Raw genomic sequence first — 20,052 nt, 5'->3', positions numbered from 1 at the left:
TAAGAAATTCGCATTTTTGGTTTGATGTAACAAGGGTTTTAATGTAATTTATGTTAGATTTTGCATTTTTTTCAGTACTGTTATACTTTAACCTGACTGAATGACTGATCTAATTGTATTAGTATTGTGAATAATCATGTGAAATGTTTTGAGACAGAGTACTATATTTGTGAATATAATTTTATGGCTTTTTTCACTTAGTAAGAACCTATCAGTGTAGAAAACTAAGAAAATTGCTCTCTGCTGTATAATCTGGCATTCATTGTAGATTAAAGCTTATTTTCTTTTTTTTTTTTTTCTTTTGAGACAGAGTCTCGCTCTGTTGCCAAGGCTGGAGTGCAGTGGCGCGATCTCGGCTCACTGCAAGCTCTGCCTCCCGAGTTCACGCCATTCTCCTGCCTCAGCCTCCCGAGTAGCTGGGACTACAGGCGCCTGCCACCACATCCGGCTACTTTTTTGTATGTTTAGTAGAGATGGGGTTTCACTGTGTTAGCCAGGATGCTCTCAATCTCCTGACCTCGTGATCCACCTGCCTCGGCCTCCCGAAGTGCTGGGATTACAGGCGTAAGATATATAGATATGTAGATTATATCTATATACACTAGCAACGAACAATTCAAAAATGAAATAAAGGAAACAATTCCATTTATGATAGCATGAAAAAGAATAAAATACATTAGGAGTAAATCTAACCAAGGAAAACAAGTCATTCTACCAAAAAGACACATACATGCACCTGTATGTTCATTACAGCACTATTCAAAATAGCAAAAACATAGAATCAGCTCAGGTGCCCACCAACAGTGGACTGAATAAAGAAAATGAGGTACATCCCATGGTACATATACACCATGGAATACTACACAGCCATGTACTTCACAACAACATGCATGAAGCTGGAAACTACAGTTTCCAGCTATGTTAATTAGCAGAATGTTAGCAGCTATGCTAATTAATACAGAAACAGAAATTCAGAGACAAAGTGTGGGAGTGGGGTGAGGGATACAAGACTATACACTGGGTACAGTGTACACTGTTCAGGTGATGGGTGCACCAAAATCTCAGAAATCACCACTAAAGAACTTACTCATGCAACCACCACCTGTTCCCCCAAAAACCTATTGAAGTAAAAAAATTTAAAAAAAAGAAAAAAAAAATTAAAAGACTAAATGTTCTCACTTGTAAGAAGGTGCTGAACACTGGGTATATGTAGTTGTAAAAATGGGAACAACAGACACTGATGAATACAAGACAGGGAAGGGAGAGGGTTAGGGTTGAAAAAAAAAATACCTGTTGGGTACTATGCTCACTATCTGGGTAACAGATTCATTTGTACTCCAAACTTCAGCACCATGAAATATTCCTTTGTAGCAAACCTGCCCGTGCCTCCCCAGTTCTAAAATAAAAGTTGAAAAACGATAAAATAAAATAAAAGTTCAACAAAACATTGTTGAAAGAAATTAAGATTCAACAAATGGGGAGACATCTCATGTTCACGGATCAGAAGATGAGATGTTGTTAAGATGGCATGGTAAACAGAATAATGCTCCTCACCAAATATGTCCACACCCTAACATCCAGAACCTGACAAAAGGGACTTTACAGATATGATTAAGATTCTTCAGATGCAGCGATTATCCCAGATTATCTGAGTGGGTTCAATGTAATCACATAGTCCTTATAAGAGGGAGGCAAGAGGCTTAAAGTCAGAGACAGGAAATGTGACAAAGGAAGCAGAGGTTAAAATGGTATGGTATAAATAAGAAGGAAGGAGCTGTGAGCCACAAAATGCAGGTAGCTTCTAGAAACTGGAAAAAGACATGGAAAGAGATTCTTTCCAAGAAAAGCCTCTAGATGGAATACAGCTCGGCCAACAACTTGGTTTTATTTATTATTTACTTATTTTTGAGACAGTGTCTCGCTCGGTCACCGAGGCTAGAGTGCAGTGGCATGATCTCGGCTCACTGCAACCTCTGCCTCTCGGGTGCTTTAGCCACCCAAGTAGCTGGTAATACAGGCGTGCACCACCATGCCTGGCTAAATTTTTGTATTTTTAGTAGAGATCAGGTTTTGCCATGTTGGCCAGGCTGGTCTCAAACTCCTGGCTTCAAGTGACCCGCCTGCCTCAGCCTCCCAAAGTCTTGGGATTACAGATGTGAGCCATCACACTTGCCCTCAACAACTTGATTTCAGCCCAGAAAACCCCCAAACCTGTAAAATATTAAATATGTGTTGTTTTAAATCACTAAGTTTGTGGTAATTTGTTATAGTAGTAGTTTCCTTACAGAACACTAATAGAGATGCCAAAACTTCCAAACTGATCTACAGATTCAATACAATAGCTTTCAAAATCCCAACTAGATTATTTTTTGCAAAAAATAAACTGATACTAAAATTCATAGGGAAATTCAAGGGAGAATAGCCAAAACAATCTTGAAAAAGAAGAATAAAGTTGGAGGACTCACACTTTGCAATTTCAAAACTTACTAGAGCAAGAGTAATAAAGACAATGTGGTACTAACGTTAAGGATAGACATAAAGATCAATGGAACAGAATTGAGAGTCCTGAAATAAACTCATTTATGGTTAACTGGCTTTCAACAGCATGTCAAGATCTTTCAGTGGAGAAAGACTAGTCATTTCACCAAATAATGCTGGAACAAATGGATATTCATATAAAAAAAAAAGTTGAAGCCCCTTCTGACATCACAAAAATCAACTCAAAATGAAACATAAACCAAAATATAAGAGCTAAAACTAGAAAACACTTAGACATGGCAGTAAAGCTTCTTGATCATGGGTTAGGCAATGGTTTCTTAGCTATACTTTATCAAAAGAAAGAAAGAACAAAGCAACTAAAAAAAAGATAAATTGTACTTCATCAAAATTTAACACTTTTGTGCCTCAAAGGACACTATCAAGAAAGCTAAGATACCTCACAAAATGGGAAAATGTATTTGCAAATCATGTATCTGATAAGGGACTAGTATCTAGAATAAATAACGAACTCTCACAACTTAACAATAAAAAGACAACCCAATTAAAAAATGGGCAAAGGATCCGAACAAACATTTTTTTCCAAAGAAGTTATACAAATGACCAACACATACATGAAAAGATGCTCAACATCATTAGTCACCAGAGAAATGCAAATCCAAACCAACCACAATGAGATACTACTTCCAGGCCTCCACCAGGATGGAAATAATAAAAAAGATAGACAATAACAAGCATTGGCAAAGATGTGGAGAAACTGGAACACTCATACATTGATAGTAGAATTATAAAATGATGCACTTTGGAAAATAATTTGGCAGTTCCTCAAAATGTTATACATAGTTACTGCATGATCCAACAATTCTACTCCTAGATGTATACCCAAGAGAAATGAAAACATGTATCCACATGAAAGCTAGTATGCAAATGTTCACAGCAGCATTAGTCACAATAACCAAAAGGAAAACAACTCAAACACGCAACAACCAATTAATGGATAAACAAAATGTGGTATATCCATACAATGTAATATTATTCGCCATTAAAAAAGAATAAAGTACAGATACATGTTACACATTTATGGACCTTGAAAACATTATGCTACGTGAAAGAAGCCAGTCACGAAAGACTACATATTCTTACTCAATTTATATAAAATGGCTAGAATAAGCAAATCCATAGAGACAGAAAGTAGACTGGTAGTTGCTTAGGACCATATGGGATTGGATTGAGGAGTGATAGCTAAAGGATACAGGGTTCTTTTGAGGTAAGGAAAATCTTCTAAAATTGACTGTGGTGAAGGCAGCCCCTATCTGTGAATATAGTAAAAGCCACTGAATTGTACACTTTAAATGGATGACTTGTACAGTACTTGAAGTATATCTCACTAAAGATATTAGCGGGGGAAAACCTGCTGTAAGGTCCCCTCATTCCAGACTACAAAGTCTTCAGGGATACTGCTGGAGACTGGTTTTCAAGGCCTCATTAGGCAGCCTAGACGTCAAAACAGAGGGAAGATAGCCTCCTTAATAAAAACAAAACAAACAAAAACCCTAGCAAGGCTAACCTGTCTTGATGGTCTGCTAGAAGGCATATTATCACATGGATATATAACTGAGGACAGTTAAAATCCAACTCCTCAATTCTAATCTCCAAGTGAATAGATAAAAGGGAGTAGGTACTGAAAAACCATTCACTACTAAATGAAGTTCTAAATAAAACTATACTAACATACTAGATAACATTTTGGTTGAGTGACTTTTGTTGCTAATTACCTTGATGCTATATTAATAATATTTGCAAGGGACCGAGCACAGTGGTTCACACCTGTAATCCCAGGAATTTTGGGAGGTTGAGGCGGGCAGATCACCTGAAGTCAGGAGTTCAAGACCAGCCCGGCCAACATGGCAAAACTCTGTCTCTACTAATAATATAAAAATTAGCCAGGGATGGTGGTGCACACCTACAATCCCAGCTACTTGGGAGGCTGAGGCAGGAGAATCACTTCAACCCGGGAGGCAGAGGCTACAGTGAGCTGAGATCATGCCACTGCACTCTAGCCTGGCCAACAGACAGAGACTCTATCTCAAAGAAAATAATAATAATAATAATAACAATAATATTTGCAAAGGACAATATATAATCTGAAAACTTTTGCAATTAGTACTTTAAAAACATATCAAAGAACTATTAATAAAGCATATTAAACAATACTATATTTGATCTTTAACACCTACATAATAGGCCGGGCTGTTGACTCACACCTGCAATCCTAGCACTTTGGAAGGCCAAGGTGGGTGGATCGCTTGAGCCCAGGAGTTCAGGACCAGCGGGGCAACATAGCAAAACCTTATCTCTACAAAAAATTAGCCAGGCATGGTGGCGTGCACCTGCAGTCCCAGCCACTCGGAGGCTGAGGTGAGGGAATTACCTGAGCCTAGAAGGTAGGGGCTGCAGTAAGCCATGATCTTGTCACTGCATTCCAGCCTGGGTGACAGAGCTAGACCTTATCTCAAACAAAACAAAACAAAACAAAACAAAACAAAAACAACCTAATTACCTGATTTTAATGTCACATAATGTGCTACCTCAGCAACAGATGGTGTTTATGAAATAAAGCAGATTTACCAACACAAAGAAAAGTAACATCAGGGAGTAGAGGACATTTAGCATCTAATTTACCACTGGGGCATGTCTTGATACTTCCCTGCCCAATGTTGACAGTAAATGAACAAATGCAGTGTGCAAGGCCTGAGAAATGTCACAGTAACTAGGCTCAGGCTTTTCTGTAAAACAATTGCTGGGTACAGTGGCTCACACCTGTAATCCCAGCACTGTGGCAGGCTGAAGCAGGCAGACTGCTTGAGCTCAGGAGTTCAAGACCAGCTTGGGCCACATGGCAAACCCGTCGCCACAAAAAAATATAAAAATTAGCCAAATTAGCCAGGCATGGTGGTGCATGCCTATAGTCCCAGCTACTCGGGAGGCTGAAGTAGGAGGATCACCTGGGCCAGGAAGGTGGAGGTTGCAGTGAGCTGAGATCATACCACTGTATTCAGCCTGGGTGACAGAGCCAGACCCTGCCTCAAAAAAAAAAAAAGAAAAAACAGTCACTACCCATTCACCAAGATAGAATGAGAAATGCAAGACACTTACTAGGGATTGACATCTGTGAAAGAACGACAAAAGAAGCAGGACTGGGAAGAGGAAGAAATCAAACTGCAATGCAGGCCTGACAAAAGCTCAGTCAACGAGGTGGCTCTCTGGAGCAGGTATTGCCTGTCGAAGAGTTCCATGTTCGGCTGAAATAGCTGCATCTTTACGCTCCTACCTTGCTCAGTCATTTGTAAGCTGTCCCTAGAAAAGTATGACCTCAGATGAAGCAGATCTCTGCTGCTGAGACAGGCCGTGAATCTGATGAAAGCACTTCCTGCAGCTGGGCAGCAAGTAGTTCCCTGAAGAGAAACAGTGTAGTTCACCTTCATCTCTACCACATAAAGAAAAATGCCCCACCCAGGGTTATGCCTCTTCTCCCTCAGGTCAGCCCACATCTATTTTCAGATAACTGTCAAGTGTCATCCCAGCTGCAGAGCTCCCCATAGGATTGACTGAAGTCTCCATTTTGACTGCATCAGTTCAACTTCTCTGCCCACCTAATCATGCTTTCCTCACTCCTTTATGTGTCCTGAAAGTACATAGGGAATTGAGGCTCAGAGAGGTTAAGTAACTTGTCCAAGGTTACACAGCTAGAAAGTGGCAGAACTGGGATTCGGGCCCAGGTCTCCAAACACAGCACTCAAGAATTCAGACCTCATTCTCTACGAAACAGAATGTTTGAAGGTTTTCCTCTCCTTTTTGTTTTATTGGAATATTCACTTTTCTAATGATAGCTTTATTATGTAATTCATACATAATAGAGCTCACCCTTGAGAGGTACACAACTTTGAAAAGTACACAATTTGGTGTTATTTAGTATATTCAAAGATTTCTGCAACCATTGCCATTATCTAATTTCGGAACATTTTCACCCCAAAAGGAAATCCCATACTCATTAGTAATCACTCCCCTTACGCACAGGCCCTACAAACCACTAACCTACTTTCTGTCTCCAGGATTTGCCTATTCTGGACATTTTGTATAGATAAAATAATATATGTGGCTTTTAACTTTTTTATTGTGGTAAAATATATATAAGATTTATCATTTTTAAATGGACAGCTCAGTGGTATTAAGTACATTCACACTGTTGTGCAACCACCACTCCTACCTATCTCTAGAATTTTTCATCCTCCCATACTAAAATTCTAGTTCAACAGAACAATAACTCTTCACTTCTCTCTCCTCTCAGCCCCTGGCAACCTCTAAATTCTACTTCTATCTCTATGAATTTGCCTACCTAAATACTGCATATATGTGGAATCATAATAATGTTTGTCCTTTGGTGTCTGGCTTATTCACCTAGCATAATCTTTAACATTCATCCACGTTGTAGCATGTATCAGGATTTCCTTCCTTTTTAGGGCTAAATAACATTTCCTGTAGGTAGACAGAAAGACAGAGGAAGGGAGGGAGGGAGGGAGGGAGGGAAGGAAGGAAAATAGACCACCTTTTGTTTATCCATTCATCTGTCGATGGACACTTGGGTTGTTTCCATCTTCTGCCTATTGTGAATAATCCAGCTGTAAAACACGGTTGTATAAATATCTATTCAATTCCCTACTTTCAATTATTTTAGTTATACACCCAGAAGCAGAATTTCTGGCTCATATGGTTATTCTATGTTTAATTTTTTGAGGAACTGCCATACTGTTTTCTACAGAAGCTACACCATTTTATATTTCCAAATGGTTCCAACTTCTCCATATCCTTGCATATCCATATCAACATTTGTTATTTTCTGGCTTTTTAAAAAAATAATACCCATCCTAATGGGTGTGAAGTAGTATTTCATTGTAGTTTTGATTTTCATTACTCTAATAATGAGTGCTGTTGAGCATCTTTTCTTGTGCTTATTGGTCATCTGTACATTGTCTCTGGAGAAATGTTTATTCAAGTCTTTTGCCATTTTTGAATTAGGTTGTTTCTTGTGGCTGAGTTGTAGTTTAATATATTCGGGATATTAATCCCCTTATCAAGCAGTTTGGTTTTGAGTGGCTAGTAAGATATCCGTTTAGAAATATCTGGCAGGCAAATATATATGCTGATCTTTGGATTCTTTGGAAGTGCTTCAGAATTTCAAAGGGAAGAAGTAGCTGGCCATGCTGATGAAGTTCTGGGCTCCACTGCAATCCCCAACACAGCTCAGATTTTATCTGCTGCAAAAGCTGGAATTCCAGCTTAAGACTTCATTTGAAAGTGAGAGTACAGTTGCTTTAAACAAATTTTAAATCACATTATATCATGCTATCTTATGTTCATAAAATTGTAGTTGAAACTGTAGAAATAAATTAGATTCTAAATTAGAAGACTTCATATAAGAAGGAACATCCTACTTTTGTGAGGTAAGAGAATAAAAGAAAATAGGAAGCCAGGATAATGAAGCAAAACAGAAATCTAGGAAGAAGTATTTCAAAAGAAAGGTACAGTAGACTACAGAAAATTCTATACAGAGGTCATGAAGAATGAGGACTAGAAAAAAGATACTTTGTTTGGCAATCATGAGATCACTAGCAACCTTTAAGAGATCAATTTTAATTTAGTGACTGAAAGCATAAGTCAGACTACAAAACCTTTAGAAGGTGGAATGAAGGTTGAGGGAGGAAAGGTAACCAATACAGAATAGTCTCAATTTTGGTAAAGGCTGTAATAATAATAGTGAATATTTACATAGCACTTAATATATGTTCAGCCTTATTATAAATGCTTTACATATTAACTAATTTTACTCTCAAAACAACCTATGAAATAGGTACCATCATTTTGCCCTTTTACAGTTGAAAAAATTGAGACTTTGAAGGAGCCAGAATTGCATATTTGTGATAGTATGTATGTGTACATATGTGTATATATACACATACACATATGGTAGATATATACAAATACATGTGATGGTAAAGACTACAATAATATAATATTGAGTGAGACAAAAGATAAGAGTTTTTCACAATAGGGAGCCATGATGTGGAGAAGGATTTTATATTACCAATAACATCAATGTATGTTGGTGATGTTGGCTAGTCATGTCAGTTAGCAGGTATTGATAGATTTAAACAAAATAAGAACAAGCTGGCTTTTCCAGAAGCTATCAGTGCTACAGGGCTCTATTCAATAAAACCATGAATGAATAGGGGGGAAAATGTAATTATCTCCAAGGCTTTCAAAGACACAATACATTTTCCTGTTGCTCACAGACCAAAAGATAATGGAGGGACAAAAAGCTATTTTGCTGATTAGTTCCATTGTATGTTTATGCCTAAAAGAAGCGATAATTTTTTTTGAACAAAAAAGGAAAGGATTATCTGAAGATAACAAAAAGCTATTCTAAAGCCAGAAATCTGTAGTTTACTCTGAGAAAAAAGGATTCGCATTTGGCAACATCCTGTCATCTTCCTTCCTACTAGTATTATCCCTTTGGATCAACTATGCACCAAAGTATTAGAGGGCATACAAAATGTTAATACAGAAAGAATTTTATTAAAGGTTAATCTAACTTGTAAGCAGTAAAGTGTTTTTGATCTTTATTGCAATATTAGACATAATTCTAAATTTTTTTTTTTTTTTTTTTTTTTGAGACGGAGTCTCGCTCTGTCGCCCAGGCTGGAGTGCAGTGGCCGGATCTCAGCTCACTGCAAGCTCTGCCTCCCAGGTTTATGCCATTCTCCTGCCTCAGCCTCCCAAGTAGCTGGGACTACAGGCGCCCGCCACCTCGCCCAGCTAGTTTTTTGTATTTTTTAGTAGAGACGGGGTTTCACCGTGTTAGCCAGGATGGTCTCGATCTCCTGACCTCGTGATCCGCCCGTCTCGGCCTCCCAGAGTGCTGGGATTACAGGCTTGAGCCACCGTGCCCGGCCTAATTCTAAAATTTCTTACAATTGTAATTATATTAAAATAGAGCAATGTATCCAGTAGTCCCCACTTCCCAAGTTAATAACTTCCTACTCTCTGCCCCCGTAGTAACTTCTTCTATTATTACGAAACATTGTGGTAAATGCCATTTTATTTATTCAGACCCTTAACTGATTTAATAGAAAATTTTAAACGCCATTTTATATGTACATTCCATAGTAAACTTTGTGCCTATTAAATATAGAAATTATGTTCTGTTTCGCACAGAACATACTAAAAAATTAAAAGTTTCTGGGATTTTTGTTTTTCAGACAGGGTCTTGCTTTGTTGCCCAGGCTGGAGTACAATGGCCTGTGATCACAGCTCACTGTAGCCCCAACTTTCCAGGCTCAAGCATTCCTCCCACCTCAGCTCCCCAAGTAGTTGGGACTACAAGTATGTGCCAACATGCCTGGCTAATTTTTTAATAGGGACAGGGTCTCCCTATGTTGCCCAGGCTGTTCTTGAACTTCTGGGGTCAAGTGATCCTCCCAACCTAAGCATCCCAAAGTGCTGGGATCCCAAGCGTGAGCCACTGTGCTCAGCTAAAAAAAATTAGGTTTTATAAATAAATAAATGGGTGAACAAACACGAAGAAAATTATAGCTTGGCATTACATTAAACACAAATGTCTTTTGATGACAGTAACAACGACAATTTTTGCTTTGGAATAAGACCTCTCCAAAATACAGAGAGAAACATTCTTTGAGTAGTTAAGAGAATGATTTTCCTTCACATCCATTAATAAAGATAGGTGAAACAATAAATAGAAAATAAAGTTGACATGGTCCATAGCATTTGTAGAATGAAAATTACATAATGCTTTGACTGCCAACAATAGGTTCAGAAACAATGATAATACTAATAAAGGTGTTCATTTTCTTTTCCTTTTTTTTTTTAAGACAGGGTCTCACTCCGTCACCTAGGCTGGAGAGCAGTGACGCCATCATGGCTTACTGCAGCCTCAACCTCTTGGGCTCAAGCGATCCTCCCACCTCAGACTCCCAAGTAGCCGGGACTATAGGTGAGCACCACTGTGCCCACCTAATTTTTTTTTAAAGATGAGGTCTCACTATGCTGCCCAGGCTGGTTTCAAACACCTGGGCTCAAGTGATCCTCCTGTCTCGTCTCCCAAAGCACTGGGATTTCAGGTGTGAGCCACCATGCCAGACCAGGTGATCATTTTTCTACAACGGCATTTCTGAACCTTAGCTGCATATAAAATTACCTGGGAGCTTTTTAACAATTCTGAAATTTGGTCCTAATTCTCAGCAGATTCTGACGTGATTAATTTGGAGTTGAGTCTTAGGTACCGTTTTTTTTTTTTTTTTTAATCTCCCCAGGTGATTTTAATGTGAAACCAAGATGGAAGCCCACAATTCTTTTCTTTAAAATCAAATTTTGAGGTACAATTTACATTCAGTAAAATTTGCCAATTTAAGCATACAATTTAATAACTTTTGACAAATGAATATAGTCATGTAACCACTACAGTCATTAACATTTCCATCACCCAAAAGTTTTCTCACATCTATGAACCTGAGCCAATCCCTCAAGATGAATCCCGAGTGGCTAACTGGGCCTACATTTAAAATAGAGCCAAACAGCCATTTACTGACTAGAAGTTACACACTTACTCTGAGTTCCTGGAAAACTCACACCTCTGCTTAACTTTGGGACTTTCATAGCTGACTATGTCTATTCACATTGCCCAAAACAGCCAATAGGCTGTCGCTTGCATCAACCAGTCAGAACTCAGTCAGCTGTTGACCAATCAGAACTAAGAAAGTTTGAATCCTTTATTTGCATACATGGACCTGATTGGGAACCTGGATCGGAACTTTCTATACAAAAGCCAAATCCCTTGTTCTCTGGAATGCACCTTTGTTTTTCACCAAAAGGTGCATCTCCTTGGTTTGCAAACTGTTCTATGGAATAAATTCTCTTTCCTCTAAATTCCATTTCAGGGAACTTTTATTCACAAACTCCATTCCCTTCTACTTTGATCTACTGATCAAACCAATGATCTACTTTGTCATTATATTTCGACTTTCTAGAATTTCATATACATTAAACTGTATTGTATATAATCTTTTGGGAATGGTTTCTTTTATTTAGCATAATGCTTTTGAGATTCATCCATGTTGCTAGTCTATCAACAGTTTGTTCTTTTTTATTGCTGAACAGTATTCCATTTGTATGGCTATATAACAATTTATTTATCCATTCACCCATTTGGTAAGCATTTGGGTCATTTCTAGTTTGGGGCTATTATGAACAAAGCTACCATAAATATTCAAGTACAAGTATTTATATGAACATATGAGGGTCTTCAAAAAGTTTGTGGAAAATGAGTATTATAAAAAAACTACACATGGATTTCACTTTTTTTTTTTTTTTGCACTGAAATAAACTCATACTAACTTGCTATAACATCTGGATAGGATCTAGTTTAAGGCACGAAAAAGGACAAGACATAAGTCTAAAAACAGCCCCTATCAGAGAAACATGAATTCTGCCAAAATTGAAGCAAGAACAAACACCAAATTTATGGTGAAGCTTGGGAGGAAGAATGGTGAAACCACTGATGCTTTATAAAATGTATATGGGCAATGCCCCCAAAGAAATCAGCAGTTTACAAATGGATAACTTATTTTAAAAGGGTGAGACGATGCTGAACATGAAGCCTGCAACAGCAGACCATCCACATCAATTTGTGAGGAAAAACATTCGTCTTGTTTGTGCTCTAATCAAGGAGGACAGACAATTAACAGCAGAAACAACAGACAATACCACAGACATCTCAATTTGTACAGCTTACACAATTCTGCTGAGAAATTAAAGTTGAACAAACCTTCCACTTAACAGGTGCCAAAACCACTGCATCCAGATCAGCTAATAAGAGCAGGGCTTTCGCTGGAAATTTTAAACAAGCAGGATCAAGATCCTGAGGCATTTCATTGAAGAATTGTGACAGGAGATGAAACATGACTTTACCAGTATGATCCTGAAGACAAAGCACAATTAAAGCAATGGCTACCAAGAGGCAGGAGTGGTCCAATCAAAGCAAGACCAGATTGATCAAGAGCAAAGGTCATGCAACAGTTTTTTAGGATATTCAAGTCATTTTACTTGCTGACTTTCTGGAGGGACAAAAAATGACAACATTTGATTTATTATGTGAGTGTTTTCAGAAAGTTAGCCAAAGCGTTAGCAGAAAAATGCCCAGGAAAGCTTTACCAGAGTTTTTCTCCACCACAACAATGTTCCTGCTTATTCCTCTCATCAAACAAGGGCAATTCTATGAGAGTTTTGATGAGAAATCCTTAGGGATCCACCTTACAGTCCTGATTTGGCTCCTTCTGACTTCTTTTTGTTCCCTAATCTTTAAAAAAATCTTCAAAAGGCACCAATTTTTCTTCAGTCAATAATGTAAAAAAGACTACATTGACATGGTTGAATTCCTAGGACTGTCATTTCTTTAGGGATGAGCTAAGTGGCTTGTATCATTACTTATAAAAGTTCTTGAACTTGATGGAGTTTATGTTGAGAAATAAAGTTTATACTTCTAAATTTTATCCTTTAATTCCATTTTTCCATGAGCTTTTGAAATCCCCTTATATGTTTTCATTTCTCTCAGGTAAATACCTAAGAGTAGGATTGCTGAATCTTTTATTTAAGTATATGATTAGCTATATAGGACATTGTTTTCCAATGTAGCTGCACCATTTTGCATTCATACCATACTTTACATACCACCAATGTATGAGAGTTCCAGTTACTCCATATACTTGTCAGCTCTTGGTACAGTCTTTTTTCTCTTTAACCATGTTAGTGTGTGTGTAATGTAGGTATTTCCTTGAATTTTAATTTGTATTTCTCTAAGGACTAAATTATACAAAGTATACAAACAACTGTTGTTAAGGCAAGAAAACCACTAGGCAGAAGGGTACTTCAGCTTTTGCTTCAGTAGTCTTTTTTTTTTTTTGAGGCAGAGTCTCACTCTGTCGCCCGGGCTACGGTGCAGTGGCATGAGCTTGGCTCACTGCCAACCTCTGCCTCCTGGGTTCCAGCAATTCTCCTGCCTCAGACTCCAGAGTAGCTGGGACTACAGGCGTATGCCACCACGCCTGGCTAATATTTTTGTATTTTTAGTAGAGACAGGGTTTCCGCATGTTGGCCAGGATGATCTTGATCTCCTGAACTCGTGATCCACCCGCTTCAGCCTCCCAAAGTGCTGGGAGTGAGCTACCATGTCTGGCCTCAACAGTCTATTTTTAAAGAAGGTAACTATGTTATACTCCCCTAAATACCACATTCATCACTCCACTATAAAGAACAGGCAAATGACCAAAAAACATGTATCCAAGGAACTTTTCAAAAACCAGTTTCAGAAACTCTCGCAGAGTCAAATATTCACTCAGTTTATAACTTCCTCCCTACATAAGGAAGGCAACATAATGTAGTCCTTAGAAGTTTAGGCTTTGATGCCCAACCTAACTTTGCATTCTAAGATAGGAAAATGCAAAGTATTACAGAAAGACTTCCACCAAAAACAGGTAAACAATTATTTACTGAGCCTTACATATAATAAGTGACTAAATGTTAATTCAATGAATGAATCAAGAACAAGTTAATAATAAGCTTCAAGGATAATTTTTATCTATGTAATGCTTTAAAAATCAGAAGCATCCAGAAATTGAGCCACAAAATGCCAGTATATCTTTTAGGCTTCAGTCACATATAAATCAATTAAGAGAGATGTCATACTACACAAATATAAAAAATGATACGACAATTTACTCACGCATTCAATAAACATTTTCTGAGCACCAACTTAGGACAAACCACATTATATATCCTAAGGGGGAGAACAATTACACTGAAAACCAAAAATTAATCAGTTGACTATATATGATTACAAAAACTATCACAGAGTAATTTAGCATATAGTCACATAATACTACAGCTAATATTTAAATAAGTGTGATTTTCTTAGTCTACTAGCTCCATGATAAGCTAAAAGTGTCCAAGAAGCATGCTGCCCATATTAGAAAGAAATGAGCCTATAAATAAACCACAAGGTAAAAAAATTCACATAAAAGTTATCTGGAATAAATTATTATCTATTTCTAATATCAAACACTAATTCTAAACCATAGTAATTTAGAGTTTAGAAACAGACATTAAAACACTGTTCATAGGCTTTCAAGGTTATCCATTTCTAAAGCTGAGTTATAAATGTTGTGCGTGAAAAAAACCCACAGTTATCTATTCATTCATATATGTATACCCAGTGCTATATCACAGTCATCATTTTTTATCAAGAATGACAATTTTAACCTTTAAATAACCACTTATTTGTCAAAAACATTCCACATGTATTAAGATTAAATAATCAATCATGCAAATTGAATCAAGCAAGTCTAAATAATGCTTACCTAATAAAATTAATATAGTGATTTCCTAACTTAAGCCATACTTAATGTAATAAAGTTTAAAATTCACATGAAACTCAGATTCATGCAACAAGAAACAAGTATGAGAAGCTGTTATGGGCTGAATTATGTCACCTCCCAAAAAAATATGCTGAAGTCCTAATCCCCAATACCTCAGAACATAACTTCAGTCCCTCATGATGTGACCTTGGAAATAGGGTTGTTGCAAATGTGATTAGCTGAGATAAGGTCATACTGAAGTAGAGTGAGCCCCTAATCCAATATGACCGGTGTCCTTGTAAGAAGGCCATGTGAAAACAGACACACACAGGGAGAATGCCACATGACCACAAAAGCAGACACTGGAATTTTGCAGCTACAAGTCAAAGAATGCCAAAGACAGCCAACAAACCACCAGAAGCTAGCAAGAGGCAACAAGGGATTCCCCTGCAGGTTGCAGAAGGAGCATAGCACTGCCAACACCTTGATTTTGGATTTCTAGCCTCCAGAACTCTGAGACAATACATTTCTGTGGTTTTAAGCCAATCCAGTTTGTGATACTTTGTTACAGCAGTCATAGGAAACTAATACAGCATGTATATGTTTCTCTTATACATTATATTAATGCACTGAGTTTTTAAAATTTTATTTTCTATGGTGTCATACAGTAAACTTGACTTTTTTGGTGTATAGTTCCATACATTTTAACACACGTATATATTCATATAACCCTCATCATAATAGATTACTGACAGTTAATGTCTTGTTTTTTAATTGCCATTACTGAAACAAGAGAAATAAAATTGTTTCCCATAGGCATAAATTTCCAGCCTTTTCATTATTTTTAAGATTCCTAAAATAAAGATAACCTCTAAAATAAAATTCACTATCTTTAGTTTATCCATCATCTTTAAAATTCAAAGATCTATCCTTGAGAAAGTCACCTTTAGAAAAATTCATTTAAAGCTTTCATTTTAAGAAATTGATAAATCACCATTCTTCACACAAAACAGATGGTCATAGACAGAAGATTCACCTAAGTTGTAACACTCATGCTACTTAATGCTATCGGTTTATTACACGCACAAGTCTGGAGTTTTCCCCATATATTCCAATACCGCTCATTCTCAAAATTCATGTCTCTCTGTTTTACAACACTGAGAAGTCCATTCTTAACATTCAGTCATTCAACAAGCACTTATTGAACATTAAAATGTGTGCATATGTGATGTGTTAGGGTGGAGGGAAGAGAACTCATTGCTCAAAAAAAAGAAGATAATGTGATTTAAAACTTGAAAATGTCTATGCTAAAAGCACACCCGCTTAAAGGAATGCAGCTGCCTTCTGTGATGGAATATCTTAAATATCAAAATAAGTCATTTTCTCCACATGAAATTTTATTATAATTTTATTCATTCTAACTTACATATGATGCTATAGTTTTTTCAATGTAGATACCTTTAGTTCCCCAAACAATATAGATTAAAAGAAATTACATATAAAAATCAACAACTGTAATACTTGTTACTGATAAATTCACAAAAGTTATACTACAGAAAAATTTCACAGACCTGTTTATTGATGATATACAAGTGTACACAATTTAAAACTTACTACTTGATGTTTAAGTTATAGACAACTTCCTGAAATGGGCCACTTTTTATATTTCCATTATTGACTTTGTACTTGTACCTCTTCCACATAAGGTAATACTTAGCATTCTGGTTCTAGTCTTGAAGACTTCAAGAATAAATCATGTACTTATTTTAAAATGTGTGGACTAAAACTATGGGGTTTTATTGAAGTCACCTGTCAAAATCTACTTAAAATTTCTGGATAAATATGTATATAACTCAGATGTACCAGGTGCAGAAGGCCCCTGCATTCCTTTACCCAATTTTTAAAACTAAATATCCAAGTAATTATAATATTTCTGTGTTTAAGTGAGAAAAATTGTTAATGCTTTTTTCCTTCAATCAATTCAGATTTTCCTGAGAAACAGCAAAGCTTCTTTAAGTTTTACCAAACACAAAGAAATCAATTTAAAATACAGTGGATAGCAAAGGGGGCAAAATGTTAAAACCATTAGTAAATTATAGTTGTCTTATTCTTACACCATCTGCAGACTCCTGAATAAGTATTTTCCCAAGGTTTATACTACTACTATATCCATGGGCTTCTGAAACAAGTTAAAAATGCCGACACTGAAAACATATGAACTCTATTATCTTTACAATACTGAGATCAGACTGTAAGTCTATTGACATAGCTTCAAACTTACAAACATCCATGAAGAGACTAACTTGCAATTTCCCCCTTTTAAAGGGAATACCACTTCTGATGCAGTACTTACATAAAAGAAATGTATCCTTTGAGCACAGCTGGAGAAGTTTTAGTTTTGATTTAAAATCTGAAGTATCCAAATTTTAACCAGAATTCATGACTTTTCTATTACCAGATTTTGTGTGAAAAGTAATTAGAAATTACAGAATTTAATCTACCTACTCTTTCTACAAGTTTTGTTTGTTTTAATTTATTTGCCTTGAAGGCTTTTTTGTTTGTGCTTTCTTTTTTCATTTAAATTCCCTTTTCATTAAATTTCCTTATGACTTTTCCTAAAAGGATGTTGTTACAGAAGTACCCCAACTTTCTGTTCTTCCTAAAGCATCGGCCTTCAGTAACTTCCCAAATTTGAGGTTCTATCGTTTAGAAACAGTAAGGAAATATGTAGAATTCTTAATTAGCATCACTTAGTAATATTGAGTTTGAAGTGCACTTATAAACTGAAGAACACGATTACTATCTTGGTATATACAAATCACTTCCTTCCTCATCTCTTGGCAATACTTTAGAAAGCCTACTCTCTAGATTAAGTAATTTACTTATAATTTTAAGTTTAGGAGATGGGGGATGAGTCTCTATTAAAGGTGGTTCATACCAAAATACAGAACTCAAAAAGATGCAGAATAGGCTATCCTTCTCTCCTATACTTATTGACCTAAATTAAGGTCAGAATAATAAAAATTACACAGCTCATGGTTCTCAAGTAGCATAAACTTAAAGTGATAACTTTATTCACCGGTCTTCGTCTTTGAAATCCAAAGGCAATCACAAAACATGTTTGTTTATATGTGTCTTTTCTCAAGGTCCCTGAAACTATAATATGAGAGCCTATAACTCCAGAACCACATTAACTTTCATATTATAAAGGGGAAATATCTGATTTAAACATGACCTAGATTAACAAAAATATCCGATTTCATTTGCAACGTGACGCTTCAGTTACTTTAAAAATAGACACTTCTTTAAAACTCTTCCTCTCTTTCATTTGCTCCCTCAAGTTTGAAAACTCTTCCTTATCCATCTCTTACTACAAAACGACCACTTAAATTGACCCTTTTCAATTTAAAATATTTGAAACAAGAATCTTAAAAGTTAAATGATCTAAACTCAGAAAAATTAAAATTTACAGACTAATAGGAAACTGTATTTTCACGTTTTCAGTGTTTCAGTACTAAAGCTGTACACCTTAATTACATGTTTATTCAAGTCAATCTTTCAAAAATATACACAAATAAACAAAGGACTAACCTCTTTCAAACAAACAAAACTTGCTCAAGCCACTGTCACTATATTCTGGCACAGGATAAATCTACATTTCACATTTGTAAAATAAATTGTGGTATGCTGTTTTGGTTAGAAACACAGGAATCAATGATTCCCAATAACCAGAAGCAGATTACTTTATATTAAACAGCATGATTCAAAGAAAAACATTTTTCAAATATGTTGGTTTTACCTGGAGAGCTAGATGTCTGGGGTTTGTGTCTCTCTGTGCTTAATTCTAAAAACGACCTCCCTCCAACTCCTTTCAAAATCAGTATTTTCTTCGATTTATATGAGCATATAGTGTACAATAAAACATGATCTAGATTAACATAAAGTACATAAAGATATGTACTTCCAGAATGCTATAATAATCCAAATAGAAAAAAAATTCGTGTTTTAATTTTCCACATAGCAAAGTCAATGTTAATGTCATTTTTTCCCTTTCTCCTTAACCATTCCACAAATCAGAAGCACTGTATTTATATATTTAATAAGATTAACAAACTGACTAGAAGCTCCGGAGGAGTAAAGGAAGAAATCACTTGTATAATATATTTTCCCATAACAAAAAGATAAAAGCAAGTACGACTTGTTAAATGAGAAGCTTTTGAAAACCCAGCGTGACCAGCTTTTGATTTACCCCAGTCTGACAAGGAAGAGAGACCCCACCCCACTCCAGATTGTATGGCCTTTTTTTTTTTCCTTGGGTGGGGGGGTGGAGGAGAAGCTGTCACATTTCCATCTTCGGTTATTGTTAGTCCGCAGCCTAGATTCCCAAGCATCACTGATCCAGGGGAAAAATCCTAACGCAGACAATTAAAACTGTCTGAAACATGCAGGATTTTGTTGAGGCTCTTTTCCCAGTGTTAAAGTTAATTTCATCGAGGCTTAATCGGCTAGGGCTATTGATCGCCTCTGACAGTCTGTCCCTCAAACGCTCCCTCTAAAACCGCTTGTTCCAGATTCACTAACAATCCTCCCCTCTCCAAACTTAAATTAGGACAATGCATTTGTGAAATTATTACATCCAAAAAGGCATACCTCCCCATTCTCTTTGCCTTGGTGTGGGGAGTAGAAAGAGTGAAGAAGAGAGATCTATTCGCCCTTCAAACAAAAAGAAATGGGGGTAGAGGGTCAGTGGAGGAAAAGAGCAGTGGTGGACCTGAGTGAAAGGTTGAAAAAAGTTTTTGTGACTTGTTCGTCCTTCGGCAGGGGTACAGGAGTTGGGCAGAAGGCGGGGTCTCGGCCCCAGGGCTCAGGCAAAGAGGCACCTGCAGAAGAGGAGGCTGAGCACCCGAGAGCGCCCGGGCGAGCACCTACCGACTTGCAGCACGTTCTCCACGGAGCCGCTGTCCAGCAGACGGATGCCCCGGCGGAAAGGGAGCCCCTCGCCACCGCAGCCGACCGCGCCGGCCCCTGCGCCCAGCCCGGGGGATGCCCCAGCCGCGACGCCCCGGGGCGGAGC

At 37.1% G+C, this 20,052-nt stretch overlaps 1 protein-coding gene across 1 annotated transcript in view; it reads right to left on the bottom strand.

Annotated features, from left to right (window-relative positions):
* The window catches only part of ZSWIM5 (zinc finger SWIM-type containing 5), a 184,584-nt gene that overhangs the window by 163,292 nt on the left and 1,240 nt on the right, over window positions 1-20,052 (bottom strand). Inside the window, 1 exon segment of the mRNA XM_017881686.1 lies at window positions 19,908-20,046. Within this exon segment, the coding sequence (XP_017737175.1) occupies window positions 19,908-20,046 (139 nt within the window).

This window comes from Rhinopithecus bieti, unplaced genomic scaffold, assembly GCF_001698545.2.
Source record: "Rhinopithecus bieti isolate Rb0 unplaced genomic scaffold, ASM169854v2 scaffold_12155, whole genome shotgun sequence".
NCBI classification, from domain to species: domain Eukaryota; kingdom Metazoa; phylum Chordata; class Mammalia; order Primates; family Cercopithecidae; genus Rhinopithecus; species Rhinopithecus bieti.
Note: the sequence above shows the minus strand (reverse complement) of the source record. Positions and strands in the feature narration are given on the sequence as shown.